This window comes from Dipodomys ordii, unplaced genomic scaffold, assembly GCF_000151885.1.
Source record: "Dipodomys ordii isolate 6190 unplaced genomic scaffold, Dord_2.0 Scaffold87, whole genome shotgun sequence".
In the NCBI taxonomy this organism is placed as follows: domain Eukaryota; kingdom Metazoa; phylum Chordata; class Mammalia; order Rodentia; family Heteromyidae; genus Dipodomys; species Dipodomys ordii.
The window spans coordinates 809,849-830,166 of NW_012267303.1; the positions used below are offsets into that span (position 1 = coordinate 809,849).

A 20,318-nucleotide genomic window follows, 5' to 3' on the forward strand; every position below is an offset into this window, starting at 1 on the left:
AAAAAAAAAAAAAATCTTAATGCCGAAGCCATGTGTCAGTAGCTTGTGCCTATAACCATAGGTATTCAGGAGACTGAAATCTGAGGATTGCAGTTTCAAGCCAGCCTGGGAAGGAAAGTCTGTGAGACTCTTAATCTCAATTAGCTACCCCCAAAAGGCCAGAATTGGAGCTGGAGCTCAAATGTTAGAGCATTAGCCTTGGGTACCAAAGCTTAGGGACAGTGTCCAGGTTCTGAGTTCAAGCCTCAGGACTGGCGCACCCACAAAAATATTTTAATCGGATACTAGTGGTCTTAAGGTTTTCAAGAACTGCACTGACCTCATTTCTGCCTCCTAAATTGCTAGGATTACAGGCTTGAGTCACTGAGCCCAGTTCAGGTCCGCTTTGTAGAGAACCAGCCCAGCCTTGAGAGGAAGACATTAATCCCTGATGAAGGTATAGTCTCTGCTGGAAGGGCTAGCTAGCCCTCCAGTCCCGCTTCAGTGCCAACCAAACTCCAGCACAAGACTAGAAACAAACACACCAAGTCATCAAAATGGTGATGTGCTCAGGTAGGTCCACCTTGGAGCCTTGGTGTCTCTTTGTAACCGTGTAATGAAGAGGACCAGAGAGGGAGCAAGCACTGTGGAGCTGTCTAAAGGTTTTGAACAAGTAGTCGGGTAGTGATAGGTCACCTATGAGGAAAGACCTGCTCTCTCAGGACTCCTTGTTGGGCACAATGGCATCACCAGTTCTAGAAAGTGGGTCTTAGTCACATGAATTTCAACTCTTCCTAGAAAGTCAATTGAGTCTGATTATTTTTGTTGGTGGTGGTTGGGTTTGAACTCTGGGTGTGGGCCCAATCAATTAGCTCTTCCACTTAAAGCTAGTGCTTTACCACTTGAGCCACAGGGCCACTACCTGTTTTCTGAATGGTTTATTGGGGATAAGAGTCTGACTGCGGGCGCTGGCTTTGTGCCTTGATCCTGAGATCTCAGCCTCCTATGTAGTTGAGATTACAAGACTTGGGAGCCTGGCTTCAACTGAATCTTTTGAGTTGAGTCCTGAAAGCATTCAATGGTGCAGAAAGAAACCTAGCTTTAGGCTATGCATGTGTGAGACACACAAACACATCAAAGGTCAAAGATGGATTCAGAGACAAGTACAGCTGAAGTGAGACTTTAATAGCAGCCTTGAAATTTGGAAAGTCTATCTGATAGCAGGCATTGTCTTGGGGTTTACCACCAGCTATGTTTTGCCTGGCTTATAGCACTCCCCATGCCTCAAATTTGCCAGTGGCCCCAGAAATACGGGGCTCAGGTTTTCTCCTTGATATTCCCTGAGTTAAATTACGTCCTCTTGAGCAGTTCAGATGCTTAGGTGAGCTTCTTGTGATTGGTTGTGGTATTAGAAATGGGCTTAAGGTTGTTTCCATTTCTCCCTGTTCTCCTGAGGCAGCGAGAGCCTGTGCTTTCTGACCCACAAACAATTTCTTATTACAGTCTGTTCTTCCTCTCGCTAATTAGCGACTTCTAGAATCCACCCTAAACAAGGTAAAACAGGGTGGGCTCAGCTTTGAGTGAACTGTGTCATATCTGTCATCACTACAAAAGGAAGCTACTAGTCATTTTCTACTCTGGATCAAATGCCTTGTCTTGAAAGTAGACCCCCATTGAATTCATTTGTAACGTGTATCTAGCTTGTATCAGGCTCTAGTTTTTGATCCTCAGCATCAAACCAACAAATAAACCACCACACGAAATCTGGGTTTAGAGGCCTGCCTTTGTTCCTGTGAGGACCCCACGAGGACACATTTGCTTTACCATTTTTCTTTCAGTGGATAAAGTGGACCAATGATGAGACTCTTGGTGGCATCGAGGGCTGCCTGTCAAAGCTCAGAGCCGCAGACCCAACCTTCGGTGAGTGGTGCTTGCTCTGGTAGAGGAGCCCGGCTGACACACCCAAACCCTCTGTCATTCTCTGACCTGAGCACAGGAGGAAGGGAGTGGGGCAGGGTGGGTGAGTGACAGCATGGGGCTGGCAGTGACACAGATGTGATGGGAGTAAAGGCTGCTCCCGTAAGGCTCCCAGGCCTTGTGAAAAGACTCTTTCATAACTCCCATCAATTCTACACAAAAACCAATGTCTCCGATGAGGACACTGAGGTTAAGTGAGAGGAAGACACATCCCCATCCCCAAGGCTGTCTGAATTCAAAGCCTGGACCCTTGGAACACATGAGATGGCTCTGCATTCTTTGTCAGGAGACTAGTGAAGCTCCCGGACAGCTGCCAGGGCAGGGTAAGATGGCAGACCTGGCACACACACCAGGCTTGTGTGTGGTGGGCTGGAAGAGGTCAGCACAGGGCATTCAGGAGGCAGGTGAGTGGCCCCAGTGTGGGGTCAGGTTCCAGGCCTGGGAGAAGGACTGGCAAGGGGAACAAAGTAGCAGGAACTCGACCAGCATGAGGAGACCAGGTCAGCATGAGGAGAAAAGTGGGGAAAAGTGGGGCCAGCCAGACCCAGCCGTAGCCAGCAGCCAGTGCCTAAACTCAGGTCTGAGCGGTCCTGCAGCCCAGAGCAGAAGCGGGGCCAGAGGGGCGGCCCTGGCACTATGGTTGGATCCCTGGTCCTAGGCCCAGGCTGGTGACTGAGTTTCCCATGCCAGGATGCCCTGCTTCTCTCTAGGTGGAGGCTGGGAGTGCAGCTAGGGCTTGTGTTCCTCACAGAACTGCTGGGGGCCACAAACCATGCCAGTCCCGCTGTCAGCGTGGGGCAGAGACAGGGCCATGCATCTGTGCTCTGAGCCCTTCTTGGGCCAGCCCCCTGAGCAGAATCCACTGAAGCCCCCTCCTGGCCCGTGTACTGGCTAGAGTGGCCACAGGTGGCCGGCCTGGCTCGCGTGGGTGTCAGGCATTGGCACTCCCCAGAACGCCCTGTGAGGAAGATTCTTGGCTTCTTAGAAGTGCTCTTCCATGGCTGTCTGTTAACGAGCAGGGCTGAGTTCGGCAGAGGCCCAGCGCACAGCCCACTTGCCCTTAACCCTGCTCCTCATACTGCCAGGACACAGGCTGTCCATTTCCCATGTGGGGCCAGGCCATCCGAGTCACAGGCTCTTTTCTAATTTTCCACCAGCCATGGGCCATGTCATATCTAACGGCCTGGTGCTCCTTGGCACTGGAACCTCCGTGAAGCTAAACAAAGAGCTGGACCTGGCTGTGAAGAAGATGGTGGAGATGGCCAAGACCCAGCCACTGACGCCCCGGGAGCAGCTGCACGTGGCTGCGGTGGAGACGCTTGCCAAGGGGTGAGGGGCCTCCTTGGGCAGGGGGCTGATGCTCGAGGCTGGGAGGGGGGAAGAGGGTCACAGGATATCTCAGTGCTCTGGGGAGGAGGTAGCCTGAGCATGATTATTATCCCACCGCCTGAAGTCATCTGATGGGAAACCATATTCTCCTGGTTGCTCTGTGCCTTCCCTGTCCCCACCCCACTGAGTGCCAAGGGAGGAGGTTGTTGGCTAGGATTCCTGATCAGAGTGACTTGTTAGATTTGATTTATAAGCTGGTTATTCACTTATTTGTTTTTGCAGTGCTGGTATTTAAACAAAGGGACTCAACATGCTAGGCAAGTCCTCTAGTAGCTAAGTCATGCCTCAAGTGCATTTTTTTGTGGTAAGAATCTTGGAACTGGCCTTGGACCTAGAGCTCTTACCTTTGCCTCCCCTTTAGCTGAGATTATAGGTATATGCCACCATGCCATTAAACTGGGGTTTCTTTTTTTTTTATGCTGATATTAGGGCCTGAACACAGGATCTGTGCAGGGCCCTTTAGGTTATTTGGTCGAGTGTAGTGCTCTGTCACTCCAGCTGCATCTCCATTTCTGGCTTTTTGCTGGTTAATTAGAGATAAGAGTCTGCTGGACTTTTCATCATCGGCTGTCTTCAAATTGAGAACCTCAGATCTCAGCAAGGATTATATGCCATGAGCGACTGATGCCTGGCTAAACTGATCATTATTTTAATTATAAGAGTAATTAAATCTCATTATAGAACTATCTAGAAGAGAGAAGACAGCATCTTTCTTAGTGGCAACCTTTTGTGTTGGACGACTCTCCATCAGTATGATGAAGTGTCTGTGATCATCCAGTTAGAAGGTCACAAAGGTTGCCTTGGCCCAGGGTTTCAACCCATGGTCTGATGGTCCCATTGCTCTTGGGGCGGCATGCAGGCAGAGTGTTATGGCAAGTGTGTAGCAGGGGAGACTGCTCATCTCATGGCAGTCAGGAAATAAAGTCAGAAAGGGACTGAGGTCTCAGTGTCCCATTCAGTGGTTCCCCATCTCCCCCAATGACCTAACTTCCTCCCTGGACTTCCTAAAGTTTCTACCACCTCCCAGTGTCCCTACAGGCTATGTGGCCAAGCCTTCAACCCTTGAGCCTCAGGGCATGGTCAGTATCAGTGCTACAGTATTAAGAGTGTGGTTACTGCTATCCAGATCATCACCTACTTCACCCCCATGCTGGCCTCCTCAGCCTCCAAGATGGCAGGCAAGACCCCCACAGAGCCTGTTCAGCTACAGAGCAGACTGAGACTGGACATCTTGTCTGCTTCCCATGTGTCTGGGCTTCCTACTCAGTGTGGCTGAGAAATTTCTCTTGCTTTCTAGGAACATGCCCAAAGCCAGCGACCTATGGGAACAGATTCTCCAAGACCATCCGACAGATATGTTGGCTCTGAAATGTGCCCACCATGCCTTTTTTTACCTGGGCTACCAGGAGCAGATGAGGGATTCTGTTGCTCGTGTCTTCCCCTTCTGGACATCTGACATTCCCCTTAGCAAGTATGTGCCAGTGGAAATCACACCTTCATCTCTCATTGGTCCTTAAAACATAGCAACTCACTGGGCCCTGACATAGAAATAGTGAGAGTAATGTGCAAGTCCCCTAGTTCTTAGGAGTTATGAAGCTCATTTATTTCATCTTTATGTTATCCTGTGAATGAGGTAATAGTTTTTGTGTTAGTCAGGACAGAGTAGTTTGGACTGCACTAACAACTATCTCTGGGATCATTTTCCCCAAAGTTCATTACAGTGAAGGTTTATCAGCAGCTCTCATGTCTCTCCTACAAGGGTTGAGGGCCTTACAGTTCTTCATGCTTCCTTCAGGACGCCAGCTGGCAAAGCAGCTGGCCTCTGCACACTCCCATCACCACCAGGGAAACAGAAGCTCTTCTGAGGGCTCCAAGTGAGAATCATTAAAAAAATAGATTACATGACCTGATGCATGCATGTAACCAGGATTCAAGTCAGAGCCCCAGCTTACCAGACAAGCATTCTACCCCTTGTCCCCCACCCTCCCTCCCCAGGCCTGTTGCTAGTTTGATTTTCAGTTAGAGTCTTGTAGTTTTGCCTAGGACTGTCCTCTGTGATTCTCCTACCTCCACCTCTTGAGTACTTGACATTATAAGTGTGTACCACCATGACTGGCTCAGTGTTCTCTCCCTTACTGTCTCCCCAGAAATGGGATTTGAATGCATGGCCTCACACTTGTTAGGTAGGTACTCTATTTTATGAGCCATTCTACCAGCCATATCAGGATGTCAGCAAGGCAAAGTTTTCTCCAGAGTCTCTAGGAGTGTCCTTCCTGGCTAGCTCCAGTTCTGATGGGGGCTGGACTCTTCTGGCCTCCTTTGTAGCTGAATGTCTCCCATTTCTGTCTCCCTCTTCACTGCCCCATTCTTTTGCATCTCCGCATATGGTTTGAGGCCTTCTGCCTCACAAACTGTAAAGCAGTGACAATCAGGACCCAAGCCATCTTCTCTTGATCACCTGTGCAAAGGTGGTCTCTTCTGAGGTCCAGGGAACTAGGGCTTCAGTAGACCATTTGCAAAGCTGCCTAGTTTGCTAGTTCATCCTTTTGAGCCATTTTCTCTGTTTTTAGCTACGTGAAAGGCATGTATGCTTTTGGATTGATGGAAACCAACTTCTACAGTAAGGCAGAAAAACTCGCGAAAGAGGTACGTGGCCCTTGTGTAGGTGCCTGTCGCTTTGGACAGTGTTGGCAGTTGGCACAGAGCATGTTAGTGCCACCCCTTGCCTTCTGTCAGCCCTGTCTGGCTCCAGACCACCCTGGGCACTGCCAGGATGGGAATGATGTAGGTGGGGAAGTGGATAACAGCCTGTTTCTTCTTCCTTGAACTTTTCCTTTTCATATGTCATTCATAGTTGCAGAGTTCCAGAAGTCAAGGAGTGATTGCACACCTGGGGATTGTCTGACTTGGCTTTTCCTCCTCTGAGCAGCAGCCGTCCTGCCCCTTGATCTCTTCCATTGCTAGTATTGCGGAGCCAGTGGAAGCCAGCTAAGACTGCCCACTGAGCCCAGGGTCATACTAGGCTCTTCCTGGTCATGCTGACTGGATATGGAGCTAGGTGGACACTCGGACATGCCTGGGCTGAGGGCCAGGGGCAGGCCTGGGAGCAAGGTGGCACCTGCTCTGGAAGCCCCTCCCTCTGACCCTGTGGGAGTGGAGGCTAAAGTCCAGGGAGAGGCTGCCATTCACACCGGCTCATCCTAGTTCATGGGCCAGCCTTGGGACTGGCACTTTATATGTACCCCCTTCTGCTCATTCGACACCAAGCTCCTTATTGCCTAGAGAAGTGGACCAAGGCTCAAGGAAAGGCCAGGCCAGAACTTTGGCCCAGAGGTGGAGCAGATCCTCACCTAGGCCACTAGGCTTGGCAACGGTCTTAAGCTGACAGGAAAAGATCCCAGCTCCCCAGCTGCACATTGGGGATTTCCTCCCCAGCCATTGCTCTAGTTGGCATAAAGCCCCGGCAATCTGGGAAGGTGCCCTGGGCACCGCACCCTCTAGGGTGCCTAAAACTTCCCCATTAAGTATCCAGGGTCTGCACCCAAGTATCACATGAAGATGTCTTGCTTTATCTCTGGGTTGGGCCAGGGACCACCTAGGCACTCCTTGGATACCTTATCATGACAAAACTAAGACCCAGGAATGGGCTCCAGGACTGTCCCTTAGAGGTCATTGCAGTGGAGCTCTCTAGTTGGGTGCCACCCATCTGCACACCTGAGGGTTGGCAGAAGCTCGGGGGGTGGGTCACGGCAAGCTGATGGGGCTGGTCCCCCAGAAGGCTTTCATCAATGTCAGTTCAGGCCTCTCAATGAGCAAGAGAGGTAGAATGGCCCAGCCATTCTACCACGTGCCATGCCACGTGGACGCTGCAGACACATACTGGGCAAGAAGGCCAAGCTGGGACCGTGCCTGGCAGAGCGAGGTCAGCAGCACCAGGCCCTGCTTGGCTACAGAGGCCTCACAGGTGTGAGTGAGCACAGCACCTCAGCCCAAGGAGGGCAGGGGCAGGAAAGGCATGGTGTGGCTAGCCAGCAAAGCCCAGGAAGGAAGTTTGGCCTCTCCCAGGGCTCCAGGCTAGGGATAAAGCTGAGGGTGAGAGCCATGGCAGGCTGGCAGTTGTGCTTTGGGTCTGTCCCGTGTGAATACAGCATGCTAAGCAAATGCACCCTGCAGGGTCCCTGCAAGGTCTTGAGTACCTTGGGAGCCTGCTCTCTTCTCCGGGTCCCATGAGCACTGAAGGCTTGTGAAGGCTGAGGGGAGAGCAGGAAGGTAGGACTTGCTGTGGACCTGTTGCCCAATCCCTGGAGCAGGTATGAGGCTGGGGCCAGAGGACAGTGGTGCTTGGTGTTTCTAGTGTCACCTGCCCAGAGAGCAGGAAACAGAGGCAGCAGATGTAAGGCGTCTATCATTTGGTGGGGGGACACTGATGCCGTGTGCCTGGCATTTAGCAGGCACTCAGCAAACCAGCTGGGCAAATAAAGAGGTGAGCAATGCCACCAGGTGGTGAGCGTGATTCCAGGTGTCCTGGTGGCTTGGTGGGTCACTGTGGCTGTCTGCGGTCATGTGAGCAGCTGTGGTCATGAACAGCTGTAGTGCTAGAGCTGCTGTTCTAATGGTTGGACGTATCTTAGGATAGAGAGATGTCATGGAGGAATTAGGTTACCAACTGGGGGCTGGGAAGGTGGCTCAGTGGGAGAGTGCTTTCCTTGCATACATGAGCCCTGGGTTCGATTCCTCAGCATCACATAAGCAGAAAAAGCTGGAAGTGGAGTTATGGCTCAAGTGGTATAGCACTAGCCTTGAGCTGAAGAACTGAGAGACAGTGCCCAGGCCCAGAGTTCATGCCCCATGAGACCGGAAAAAAAAAAAAGGATACCAATTGGAAAGGAACTCATGAAAACAAAGATTACTTGCATAAAGGACATGTTCGAATAAGAAAATAAATATACAAGCAAACTGAGTGGGCATTCCACCCAAGTTTTGTTCCTAATGCATTACTGCCCTTTGTTCTGTCTGGTCATACTTAGGTTCAACTTCTTGCACAATTGGCTAATTAGAAAAGGATTACAAGTTTATATGAGCAATTAACCAATGCTTGGATGCCTGGTCAAAGCAGGGACTTGTCAGAAAAGGAATTTGTACTCAGTTGGCACTTTTCCATTTGAGCCCTAATCTTCAGCCCTTAGAATACAATCCTTTTTGAAAAAATGTTTTTATTGTTATTGTAAAAGTAATGTTTAGTTGGGTTACAGTTATATAACACAAGTAGAAAGTACTCTTTTATTATTGCAAAGACGATGTTCAGAGGGGTTACATAAGTCGGGTAATGAGTGCATTTTCTTTTGGACTTTGTCACTCCTTTGTGTCTCTCAGTTTTTCCCTCCTGTCTCCACCCACAAGTTTTAAAGATCATTGTCCACATAGTGTAGAGTGAGCTACTGCATTTGTTCACCTTTGTCCCTACATCCCTCTGCCTGCCTTACCCTCCCAAAGACGGATAAACAAGACAAAAAGAAAAACAAAACCAAAGAAAGACCTCTTGTTTCTCTTTCCTAAAGTTCATTTTGATAAATTTTATATGATCAGATGCACACCAGCATTCAAATACAATTCTTATTACAGGATATGGCTTAACCGAAATAGCTTCTCCTAAATTGGTGGCTACTCTTAAAATGGTAGTGCTTATATCCAACAACCATTGTGACAGAAAATGTTCTGCCGGAGCCCAGACAGCCTCCTGCATACCCATGTGAATGTCAGTGGAAGAGGTAGCCATGAGCCCTAGAGCACCCACAGCCTGCCCTGTGCTCAACCGTAGGAGAAGACAGAATCAGTGGCCCCTTTGCCATGGGGAAACTGAGGTTCCGAAAGGCAGGATGGCACGTTGCCAGCGATGCAGCATTCGGAGTGAAGCGGGGCATCATTGCTAAGCTCCAGCTTTTGAAAGCCCCTAACAAGTCAGCCTCCCTGAGCCTGTTTCCTTACCTGGAAAAGAGGCTGTGAGTTCCTCCTGAGTAGCACCTCTGGTTGGTATTGGGGGCCAGTGGGCCCCAGGCAACCGGAACGTGGGGTTGGTTGTTAGAACTGTAATTCATTCTGACCCTAGCCCAGCTCCCGGTGAGGCGGCCCAGCCTGGACCCCTCCCTGCACCTGGCTCAGGCAGCCTGACTAATGCACGTTTTCTTGCCCTCTGAACTCCCCACACAGGCTTTGTCGATCAACCCTTCAGATGCGTGGTCGGTGCATACCATGGCTCACATCTACGAGATGAGAGGGGCCGTCAAGGACGGGCTGGAGTTCATGGCGGGCTCTGAGGCTCAGTGGAAGGTATGGCTCCCGCTAGGGGTGTGCCCGGACACCGCAGGCTGATGTCAAGTCAAGCACTGATTTCTGGACAGAACTGCAGGTTTCACTTAATTCTCAGGGAATTGGGCGTGGCTGGGACACATCTCTGACAGGGCAAAGGAACCCTGGAGCTAGCTCCTTGACCCCCCAACACCTGCCAACAGTTAGCGGGCACCTCTAGAATGGTGTTGGCCCAGACACTTGGTGCTGAAAGGAAAAGATGAAAGGAGCTTGGCCAAGCAGGATACAGTGGCTCACGCCTGTAATCCAAGCTACTCAGGAGGCTGAGATCTGAGGATCGAGGTTCAACACCAGCCCAGACAGGAAAGTCTGTGAGACTCTTATCTTCAGTTAAGCAGGAAAAAGTCATAAGTGGCGCTGTGAGTGACGTGGTACAGCCCTAGCAGAGTAAAAACAAGCTAAGGGACAGTGCCAAGGCCCTGAGTTCAAGCGGCAGTACTGAGTGGCACTGTCAGTCCCTCCTCAAGGCCATAGGTGCTGCCACCTGACTGAATCATACCTGCAGTTTCCCTCACCTGGAATATTCTCGCAGAGGCCAGCGTGGAGGCTTGTGCAGCTCTATTTAGAATGGCCTCCTCTGGAGGACCGGCCTGCAGAGGGGTAACAGGACCTCCAAATGTCCGTCCTCCTCCCCTGGCTCTGTGGGCTTTTCAGCAGCAGCACAGCGAGGCTCTGAGCCGGCCGGTCCTCACAGTCTCCCACAGAAGGCGCTGTTGGGGTGGGTGGGGCACAAGGGTCTGGAATCTTACTTATTTCCTTTGGTTCACTGAGAGAGCTGGGAGATGGAGCGTGAGCTGCCAAGGGACTTCTGTGCCACGCTGGTTCTGCCACTTCCCAGTGTGGGATTAATGCCATGCCTTCCTCCCCAGGCTTCAGTTTGCCCTTGATATGGCATATGTGAAGATTGCTATGACCAGTGCCAGCACTGGGCACCCAGGAGGGCTGACTTCCTGCACTGTCAGGCTACGATAGGACCCCTGTCTTTCTCCACATTTTGTTTTCCCGGAATCAGGGCTTGTACTTCGGGCTTGTTCCACATCTTCTATGCTCAAGACTGGTGCTGTACCACTTGAGCTATACCTCTGTTCTCAGGTTTTTGCTGGATAATTAAAGAGTGTCACAGAATGTCAGTCTTTCCTGGCTTCTTTTTTCTTTCCTCGCTTTGAACCGCCATCCTCAGATCTCCACCTCCGGAGTAGCTAGGATTTATTTACAGGCTTAAGGCACCAGCGCCCAGCCTTCAGATACTTCTTGAATTCTCTTGTTCTTTCCACAGAACTCTGACATGCTTGCCTGCCATAATTACTGGCACTGGGCTTTGTACTTCATTGAAAAGGTAAGATTCCCGTCTATTAGGAGAGCCTTACTCCCGGCAGACACACAGAGGAAGAAGTGCTCCTCGCGTCTGCTCCTCTCCACAGCCAGGTTTTGTGTTTGTACACAAGATGGAGTCCTAGGCAAAAACGGGCTGAGCCACCGGGACGCCTTGCGCACACAGCGTGTACCGTTGCTGACCAAGTGCCTTTCAGCTGCCGGGGTGCACTGCTTGCCCGTCTTCCCCTAGATTGAGACATCCCAGTAGGGGTGAGGGCTGAGGAGAAGTGTGGTGACCCCTTAACCGCTGTGATTTGGTGAGGGTCACCATCGTGACAGAATTAGGAGATGAAGTGTCTAGAAGGAAGCAGAGAGCCAGTGTGTACAGTAGGGAAAATGGAGAGGAAAAGACGAGGAGGAAATTCTCAGCACAGCGCGTGTAGGCAATGGAAGCATACCCACACGGGATGAGTCTCCCTTATCCGTGATGCGAGGGGCCAGACCGGCTTCAGATTTATTCATATTTGCACCTGCACATTGATGTTCACCTGGGGGATGAGACCCAAGTCTAAACATGAAACTCATTTTGAAACCCATGAGTACCTTATATGCATAGCCTCAAGGTACATTTAGACCGTGTGTGTGTGTGTGTGTGTGTGTGTGTACGCGTGCTCGAGCAGGCGAGCGGGCTTTAACTTTGGACCACATCCTCCTGTTTGGCTTTTGTTTATTTTCTTTCCTTTCAAGGCTGGTGCTACCATTGGAGCCACATCTCCATCAAAACTATATACTTCCTTGGGGCTGGGAAGGAGGCTCAAAGGGAGAGTGCTTACCTCACATGAATGAGGCCCTGGGTTCGATTTCTAAGCACCACATAAGTAGGAAAAAGCAGGAAGTAGTGCTTGTGGCTCAAGTGGTAGAGCGCTAGCCTTAAGCTGAAGAGCTAAGTGACATTGGCCAGGGCAGAGTTCAAAAAATCAAGAACTTACACATTCTTGCGTATACCTGTGTTTTGACTGTGACTCTGGACATACTTGGGCGTGTTTCAGATTTTGGAGTCCTTCCAGCCTGCATTAAATTTTCTAACAGGGAGTGTGATGACATCATGGGATTTGACCCCTCAGAGAGCGTGGGTGGGGTCTGCTGTCTCCTGGGGGCCGGGGCAGGAGTTTGATTTCCCCAGTCCTGTGACTGTGCTACTTCTGAGCCCAGCCCTTGCCCTGTAAGGAGGCGCAAGTCACAGGGAGGGGCACCCAGTGGGAGGTAGTGGGTGACAGGGGGTGAGGAAGGGGAGAGGGAGACAGGGGCTGTGGGGGGGCTGTGGCGGGCGTCTCTGGGCATGTCCTGTGGTCCTCTATTGCCTTTCCAGGTGTTAATCATGACAACTTTGTCTCCAGGGTGAATATGAGGCTGCACTGACGATTTACGACAACCACGTAAGTGTGGTGGTTCTGGGTGCTTTATGGCTCATCCTGCCTTTGCTCACTCAGCGCCTGGAGCCACGAGACTGTCCCAGCCAGGGAGGAAGGCATGACCCCAGTCCTTGAAGGGTTGGTTTTTGCCAAGATCCTGTGATGGGGAGTCTGAACACTAGAGAGCAATACAATGTTTCCTTGAAGTGATCCTTTGGAGCCCAGTGGCTGTTAGGAGGAAATGAGGACAGCAGTGGCTATGTTCTGTGAGGTGCAGATCAGGTCACCTGCTCAGGAAAGCCCATTCTAGACACAGGACTGGGGTAGACAGGTGTCCCGCCAGGGCTGAGGAATAAGGAGTGCAGGTCTGGCCCTGTCCCTCTGTACCCAGTGCAGTGGGCGCCTTCTTCAGGCCTGCCTAGCACTCGTCTGAGCCCCGCAGCCCTTGCTGAGGTGGCATTCCTGATGGTTGGTGACCGGGGTGGCAGCGCCTTGTGGCTGCAGGCTTGCTCTGTGTAGGCTATGCTCAGGGCCCCCGTGGGCTGACGCCAGTGGTCCTGTAGCTCTCTTATTGGTCAGCCCTTGAGCCTGGCCTCTGTTGTCCCTTGTCTTCTAGATCCTTCCCAGCCTTCAGAAAAGCGGTACGATGTTGGACGTGGTGAACAACTGTTCCATGCTCTACCGCCTTAAGATGGAAGGTAGTCACAGCCATGTCCCCTGCCAGGATCCCCTTCCCGCACCCCTCCTCAGCCCTTCCACATACACACACACAATGAAGGGAAGGGAGAACTTCTCATGCACGCTGAGCAACCCGTGCATACCAACCACACAGCTGTTTTCCAGTTGGCAGCAGGTGTCTGTTGTGGCAGCTGGTGCTTGGTCTCCTTGTGATGTGGCACCTCTGTTCCCAAGCTGCCTTCAGGGCACAGATGCCCCTGGCCACCTGGCCGATGCTGCCTTTCCTTCCAGCCTGGGAGTGAGAGTCTCCCAGCCCCCGGGATTGCCTCTCAGGCTGGCCACAGTGCTGGAGCCTTGGCTGCCTGCTGACCGCGGCAATGGGGGATGGCTCCCCCCAGGCCTCCAGGCTGAGCAGGAAGCAGGACTGGGCCCTGGGTCAGCAGGACCCCATGGGGAGGGAGGCCCACCTGCTACTCCAGGGACCCAGGAGAAGACTGGGAGTTGTTTCTGGAACGTTCTGGGAAGGTCTCCTAGCTGTGGGCGGATAGTGGGTGCGGCAGGCAGCGTGGGGCTGATGGTCACACAGAGGGAGACTGCCCACATCCACAGGCCAGAGAGGCAGCAGCACAGAGGGCGGAGTGGGGAGAACACTGGGGGGCGGGAAGACCTGGGCTGGGCAGGGGCCCCGGGGGAGGCTGGGCAAGGAGTTTGGCTTCCACCGAGTGTGAGGACTCTTTTAGAGCCTGCTGCACCTTCCAGAGGCTGCTCTGAGTAAAGGCAGGCTGGGCCTCTGGTCACGTGGTGAAGGACACAGGGAACAGACATTGCACAGTGAGGGAAAGGTCTGGGTGAAAGCTGACCCCACCATCCCTGAAGCCCTGCCAGACTGCAGGGCCACACGGAACTATCCGGGGCTCTGCTGGCCTGTCCAGTGGCTGGGTCACTAGACTTCAAGTGTGAGAGGCCAGACCGGGGCCGAGGAACCTCTTATTTCCTCTGTGTACAAAGGGGAGGCTTGGGAGACCTGGAAGTCCAGCTGGATGGATGTCATTTATTCATCTGATGACATAAAATGTTGTTTTTATTAGCACACATGACTTGTATCAGGGGGTTTTATTGTGACATCTCCAGAGTGTACTGTGATTAACCCTCCTTCCCTCTCCCTCCCTCTCCCTCTTTCTTAACCAATGTCAACTGTCCTGGGCTTTCAACCCAGGGCCCGTCTACTGTTCCTTTGCTTTTTTGCTCAAGACTGGAGTGCTCCCACTTAAGCCACACCTCCACTTCTGGATATTTTGCTGACTCATTGCAGACAAGTCTCACAGATTTGTCTGTCCAGGCTGGCTGCAAACCAGGATGGTCAGATCTCAGCCATCTGAGTAGCTAGAATGGCAGGCATGAGCCACCGGCCTAGCCCTTGCAAGTGGGTATATTGTTCTATTTTTAGGCATACATATAAAGTAGTGGACCGTATTCGCCCTCTGCATTGGTCTTCCCTGCTGCTCCTAGGAGCCCCTCCCCAGCAGGGCCCGCTTTACTCTCCTGTGCTGCTCAGACTTTAGGATGTATTAGTTATACCATGCAGGTTCACCATGTCATTCTGCACATGCACATATTAACTCCACTCACTCTCATTGAGCACCTGTTATATACCAGTGGTGACACTTGCGGTAGTCACTGGGAAAAGTTTAAAAGTGCTTTTTGGGTTTGTCAGGGAGATTGTCATAACCCTCAGCGGTTTTTACATTTTCCTTTCTGCATGTACTGCTTTTAATTAACAAGCGTATGTTAAAAGTCTACAGTCCTCCTAACCCAGAATCTGGCTGTGAGTGTTCCTGGGACCGCAGTTGGAGGGGCTAGGGCAGGGCGCCCACAGCCTTCTTCCTTGTCCGCAGGGGTGCCCCTGGGCCGGCGGTGGCAGGATGTGCTGCTCGTGACCCAGAAACACAGCCGGGACCACGCTCTGCTCTTCAATGATGCACACATCCTGATGTCCTCCCTGGGGGCTGGGGACTCCAGGACCACAGAGGAGCTGCTGAGCACCCTGAAGGAGGCCAGCGAGTATGTGGTCCCTGGTCCCTGGAGGGGTCGGGGCTGTGCCAAGCCCATGCTTGGCTGCCAGGCCCTCTGGGGGACCTGGTGCGCTGCTGGGGATCTTGGAGCGGGAGATGTGGATGTCCAGGGAAGACTGCTCCCAGCTGGCCACCCCCAGATGTGTGTCCCTGGAAGTAGCTGTTCAGCGATGGCTGGGGCGGCCAGGGAAGGCAGGGCTGCCATGGCTACCTCGTCCTGATGGCTGTGGGAGCCGACTTGCCCTGCCAGGCCTCTGCCTGCTTCTGTGCAATCTAGACCTCTGTCATCCCACTGCACAGAAGAGCAAGATGAGGCGGAAGCTGCAGTAGGCCAGCTGCCCCAGGAATGGGACATATTCAGTCCAGATCTGAGCTCAAGAGCCCGGTCTCCTCCCTGCTTGGGCTGGGAGTCTATCAACTGACTACTGAGCTGTGAAAGGGCCCCAGCCCCAGTCCCCTGTGCTAGGCGGACCCATGCCCTCGGGATGGCTGCTGAGTCTGTGTCTTGGTGACAGGGCCCCAGGGGAGAACCACCAGCACTTGCTGGCCCGAGATGTGGGGCTGCCTCTGTGCCAGGCCCTGGTGGAGACTGAGAACGGGAACCCGGACCGCGCCCTGGAGCTGCTGCTGCCTATCCGCTACCGCATCGTTGAGATTGGCGGCAGCAACGCCCAGGTGAGCCAGGCCATTGCGTGCCCTGTGGCGTCTGCGCCCAGGAGATGGGTGTCTCTCCCCCTCCCCTAGGGGTGCGCCAGCGGTGCCCTGGGCTGCTGTGGAGCCTGCGTCTCACCCACCGTACCTGTGCCTAACTTGCCTTCCTGCCATTGCAGAGAGACGTCTTCAACCAGTTAGTGATTCATGCAGCCCTCAACTGCACATCCAGGGCAAACAAGAATGTGGCCCGGTGAGCACCTGCCCCTCCTACCGCTGGGCACGGGAGGGGTCCCAGGACATGGCTGCCCTGTGGGAGTGCCCGAGGCTCCACAGCCTCTGGGTTTGCATGGTGAAAAGACATGATGAAAGGAGAATTTGCTTGTTCTTTGTCAGCAAGCTCAGCTGCACCTAAGGAAGCCAGCCAGCCTCCACCTAGAGCCCAAAGGCCTGCCTCCCAGCCCACTTTCCGTTTTCATTCAGCTGAGTTATAGGGATGGCCAAACATATCTTTCTCTTCCAGGTCCCCAGCAAACCCCCCTTCCCTCCACCCGCCTTCCTGCCCTCCACAGAGTGGTTTAGCTGACAAGGATTGTCTCCCAGTCGGGAGGCTGGAATGTCAGGGATGGCAAGCAGGGTTGGGTCTCTGGTGAAGATTCTCTTCTCTTGGCTTGCAGACAGCCACTTTCTTGCTGTGTCATTGTGCTGGGAGCACTCAAAGCAAATCCTTACAGGGCACTCATCCCATGGCAGGAGCCCCACCCTGGGGACCTACCCACTTCTCCAGGACTCCAACTCCTGGCTGTAGCACCTCGTGGGGGACGTGGGTGTGGGAAGAGGCGCCAGCATGCAGGCCAAAGTCTCCCACAGCCCGTCTTCAGCTGTGAGGTCCCTGCTCTTCTGTCACTTTCTTTCACCACAGCAGTGTCACTTTCTGCCCCCAACTGCGTCTCCTGTCCCTTTTTTGTTTTCTGTGTGCTGGTACTGGGGCTCGAGCTCTGGGCCTCCTCCTCTCACTTTCCACTCAAGGTGGGACCTTTACTGCTTGAGCCATACTTCACTTATGGCTTTTTGCTGGTTAATTGGAGATACGGGTCTCAGATTGTCTGTTGAGCTGCTTTGAACTTGATGCTCACATCCCAGCCTCCTGAAGAGCTAAGATTACAGGTGTGGTCCCCAGTACCCAGCCTCATCCTTGTCTTCAGCATGGGGCTGTGGCAGGTGGATGAGCTACAAGACCTAGAGGCACTGGGTCCCCAAGGTGGACAGGACCACATGAAACCTCCTGCTAGAAGTGCCCCCATGTCGTTCTGGAAGGTTCCATAACAGAGCCTCTGTGTGTTTCCTTAGGAGTCTTCTGATGGAGCGTGATGCCCTGAAGCCCAACTCGCCACTGACTGAGAGACTCATCCGGAAGGCGAAGGCCGTCCACCTCATGGCGTGACCCAGGCCAGGGCTGGTCCCTGGCCTTGCCAGCATTCCTTCTGCTTCTGCTGGATTAGGGCTAGAAGACAGCTGGGGCTCCTTGCTAGGGTTGTTAGCGGGTAAAGTTCACCTTCGATTAATTTAAAATAGGATTCTGAAATTCCTCCCAGGCCTTGCCCGAGGTTCATGTGCACTTTTGAGGCTCTAGAAGCAACTGGGGTTTCTGATTGTTATTTGCAATTGCCTTTCAAGTGTCCTCCTACTGGCGCACCTCATTTCCTGGGTGGTCAAGGGATGGAAGGCAGGGCCCAGGTGGCTGGCTTAGCTGGGGAGCCCCTACAGGAAGCTCCCCCACCTGGCTGCCCCTTACCCAGCAGGCAGAGGACAAACCCTGCCATTTTGTCTTGCATTCCACAGGGGCCTGTGGTCTCTAGGGGAGGGAGGGTACTGGTGGGGACATGGGCTCCATGAACGCATAGCCCTCTATCCTTTCCCCAAGTGACCTTACCTCGCTGCCTTTTGCCTCAGCCCCTGCCTTCTCCCTTCACCATTTTCCAGGAAGTTCCTGCTCTCTAGAGGACATTGTGAGTCTCTCTGGGAGCTTGAGCGGTGTGATTTAAGAAGTGTGTGTGTGTGTGTGTGTTAGTAGTGGGGCTTGAACTCAGGGCCCAGGCTTTTTCACTCACATGTGGTGCTCTGGCACTTGAGACACAACTCCACTTCTAGCTTTTTGCTAGTTAGTTGGAGAACAAGGCCTTAATGAGACTGTTTTTGTTCCGGCTGGCTTCAAACCACAGTCCTCAGATCTTGGCCTTGTGAATAGCTTTGAGTCCAGGCATGAGCCCCTGGAGCCTGGCTCTTGTTTCTTCTTTTCAAAGGCACATGGTATGAGTATGGGATCAAGGTCTGGGGGAGATGGCTTCCTTTCTGATTCTAATCATACACTTGGATAGAAGACTGAACTCAGGGCTACTCTGTTGGGGAAACCAGAGTGCTGACTGCATGCTGCAACTTGGATTAAACTCAAAAGCTGCTGGTGTGTCTGTTTCCTTCTTCCCCCTGTGCACCTCCACTCCCAGTGGGGCCCCCTGTTCCCTCCCAAGTCCAGTAGTTCTGTCCTGTGGCCCTCACTCTTGAGGGTGCGTGGGGCGGGGGGGGGGGGGGGGGGGGGGGGGAGGGCCGGGCACTCTGAGTAATGATGTTTTTCAAGTTCTTTCTGTTCTTGCTGGCTCTGGGTGGGGAGTGAACTGGTTATCAAGGGTGGAGGGAAGACCATTAAACCTATGAGATCTCTGCATTGTGTTCAAGCCTGGGAAAGTTCCTGGGATTAAAATAACTATATGAGCTCCTTTCAAGATACACTGCTTTGGGTTTCTTTCACCTGAGGCAGTAAATCAAGTGAGTACTTAAGTTATTCTAGCGTTTTCAAAGCATGCTAAAGACAGTACCCAGTGGTAGCTGCCTCAGGGTCTTTGGGACTGTAGCCAAGTACAACTTGATTTGGGCAAGGAAATGGGAACCCTGCCCTTCCAGGAAGCCTTTCCTCCTCCTCCCTCCCAGTGCCCACTGGAGAGGTTATCCTCTCTGCCCCTCAGCCCTTGGCGCCTACCCGGCCCTCTCCCCAAGCACCTTTCTTCTGTGTGCCTGAACTCCTGCTGTCCCAATGCAGGAATCCTCCTTGGCCTGGGAAAGGCCCATGAATGAAAAGGAGGAAAAAGCCAGGTGCCTGTGACTCAAGCCTGTAATCCTATCAGGAGGCTGGATCTGAGGAGCCCCTATTCCAGGAAAGTCTGTGAGACTCAATTCCAAGCAACCAGGAAAAAGCCAGAAGTGGTACTATGGCTCCAGTGTAGAGTGCCCACCTCAAGCAGAAAAGCTCAAGGGTAATCTGCAGACCCTGAAGTCAAGTCCCAGGACTAGCTTGGTGCACACAGGCACAAGAGAGAGAATACAGTGAAGATAACATTAAGGTAGCAGTACTGATGAATAATTATGTGCTGCTTGTTTGCGAGACCAGAGGCGTTGGGGACCTACCTGGTCCTCAGCAAACACAGACTCACACAGGCACAAGAGAGGCAGAGTGGAATGGTAAGATTAGTGTAGCAGCTGCAAGTTAATCATGGGCTGCTTGTTCCCTAGACACTATTTGTGCAGGGAGGAATCAGGAGAGGGGACTGGCCCTCTGCAAACATGCTCAGAGCAAACATGCAGGGGTTCAGCACCTAGAAAGCAGGGGAGGAATGGGACCCAGAGTCTGGGGCCCTGGGTGTTTGCGCCACATGGCCCTTGGCCCCTCCCCGCTCCTTCCCCTCCTCTAGCAAGCCCACCTAGCCTTTGCAATCCCAGATTCAGTGCAGGTGATGGTCGCCATCCCTAGCTGGTGAGCCCAGGGCAGGAGCCAGCCTGTGAGGAGGTGCGCGGGAGGCCCCACCCCGAGCTTGAGCGCCTTTCCCCCTGGGCCTCCTGGCACCAGCACTCCACCCGTCTTCTCCCCCCACTGCCCAACACACATTTTCTGAGGGGCTTGACGCTTTCTGTTACTTGAGCTCGAGAGGCTCCTGACCGATCACTTGCGACGGGACGTGTCGTCGGGTCTAACGGTGTCCATTGCCCTTCCCCAGTTCAAGAAGACACTGAGTCAAAAGGAAGTTTCCAGAGCCCCAGCTCAGAGGCCTTGTCTGCAGGGAGGGGGTGTCATGGAGGCGGGGAGGTCAGGCCGCGGAAAGGCACACTGGGCATGCTGGGCAAGGAAAGCGGCGGGCACTGGTCAGGCCAGGCGGCTCTTCCCCAGCGGCTGACCGGCCCTGGCTCCGGGGTGCGGCCAGGCCCGGGAGGCCGGCTCTCCCGCGAGGGCACTGCGCGTGCGCTCGACTTCCTTCCGGGAGCGCTGACTACAAACCCCAGGGTGCTCCGGGCCGGGCCGCTCTTCAAACCCACCAATCAGCGTCCCGCGCCGAGTTTAAACCTGGGAGGAGGCGCAGCCGGCGTGCCGGGCGGGCGGTGAGGTAGGGGCGAGGGCAGTTGCGCGGCGGGCGCCACCGAGCGGGGCCTGACG

General features: G+C 53.2%; 2 protein-coding genes across 2 annotated transcripts in view; one reads left to right on the forward strand and one right to left on the reverse strand.

Moving 5' to 3' along the window:
- The window catches only part of Pkdrej (polycystin (PKD) family receptor for egg jelly), an 11,347-nt gene extending 11,023 nt beyond the window's left edge, over positions 1-324 (reverse strand). The window contains exon 1 of the mRNA XM_013025715.1: positions 320-324. Coding sequence (XP_012881169.1) covers positions 320-324 — 5 coding nt within the window. The remainder of the gene's footprint in view (positions 1-319) is intronic.
- Positions 325-1,126: 802 nt separating this feature from the next.
- On the forward strand, positions 1,127-18,297 carry Ttc38 (tetratricopeptide repeat domain 38). Its single transcript, XM_013025716.1, has 13 exons — positions 1,127-1,153; positions 1,818-1,899; positions 3,114-3,285; positions 4,643-4,816; positions 5,916-5,991; positions 9,553-9,672; positions 10,988-11,047; positions 12,423-12,461; positions 13,054-13,135; positions 15,011-15,176; positions 15,703-15,862; positions 16,018-16,091; positions 17,189-18,297. The coding sequence occupies exons 1-13, from the start codon at positions 1,127-1,129 to the stop codon at positions 17,280-17,282; spliced, it is 1,326 nt and encodes a 441-aa protein (XP_012881170.1). The 3' UTR covers positions 17,283-18,297.
- Positions 18,298-20,318: the final 2,021 nt, after the last annotated feature.

What these genes read in the sequence shown, in the direction of transcription:
- Ttc38 (XM_013025716.1), top strand. Translation starts at nt 1,127, where the DNA reads ATGGATTCAGAGACAAGTACAGCTGAA. An exon ending in CAGAGACAAGTACAGCTGAA is followed by an intron (nt 1,154 to 1,817) that starts GTGAGACTTTAA and finishes TTTTTCTTTCAG; the next exon opens with TGGATAAAGTGGACCAATGA. An exon ending in TTGGCGGCAGCAACGCCCAG is followed by an intron (nt 15,863 to 16,017) that starts GTGAGCCAGGCC and finishes CTGCCATTGCAG; the next exon opens with AGAGACGTCTTCAACCAGTT.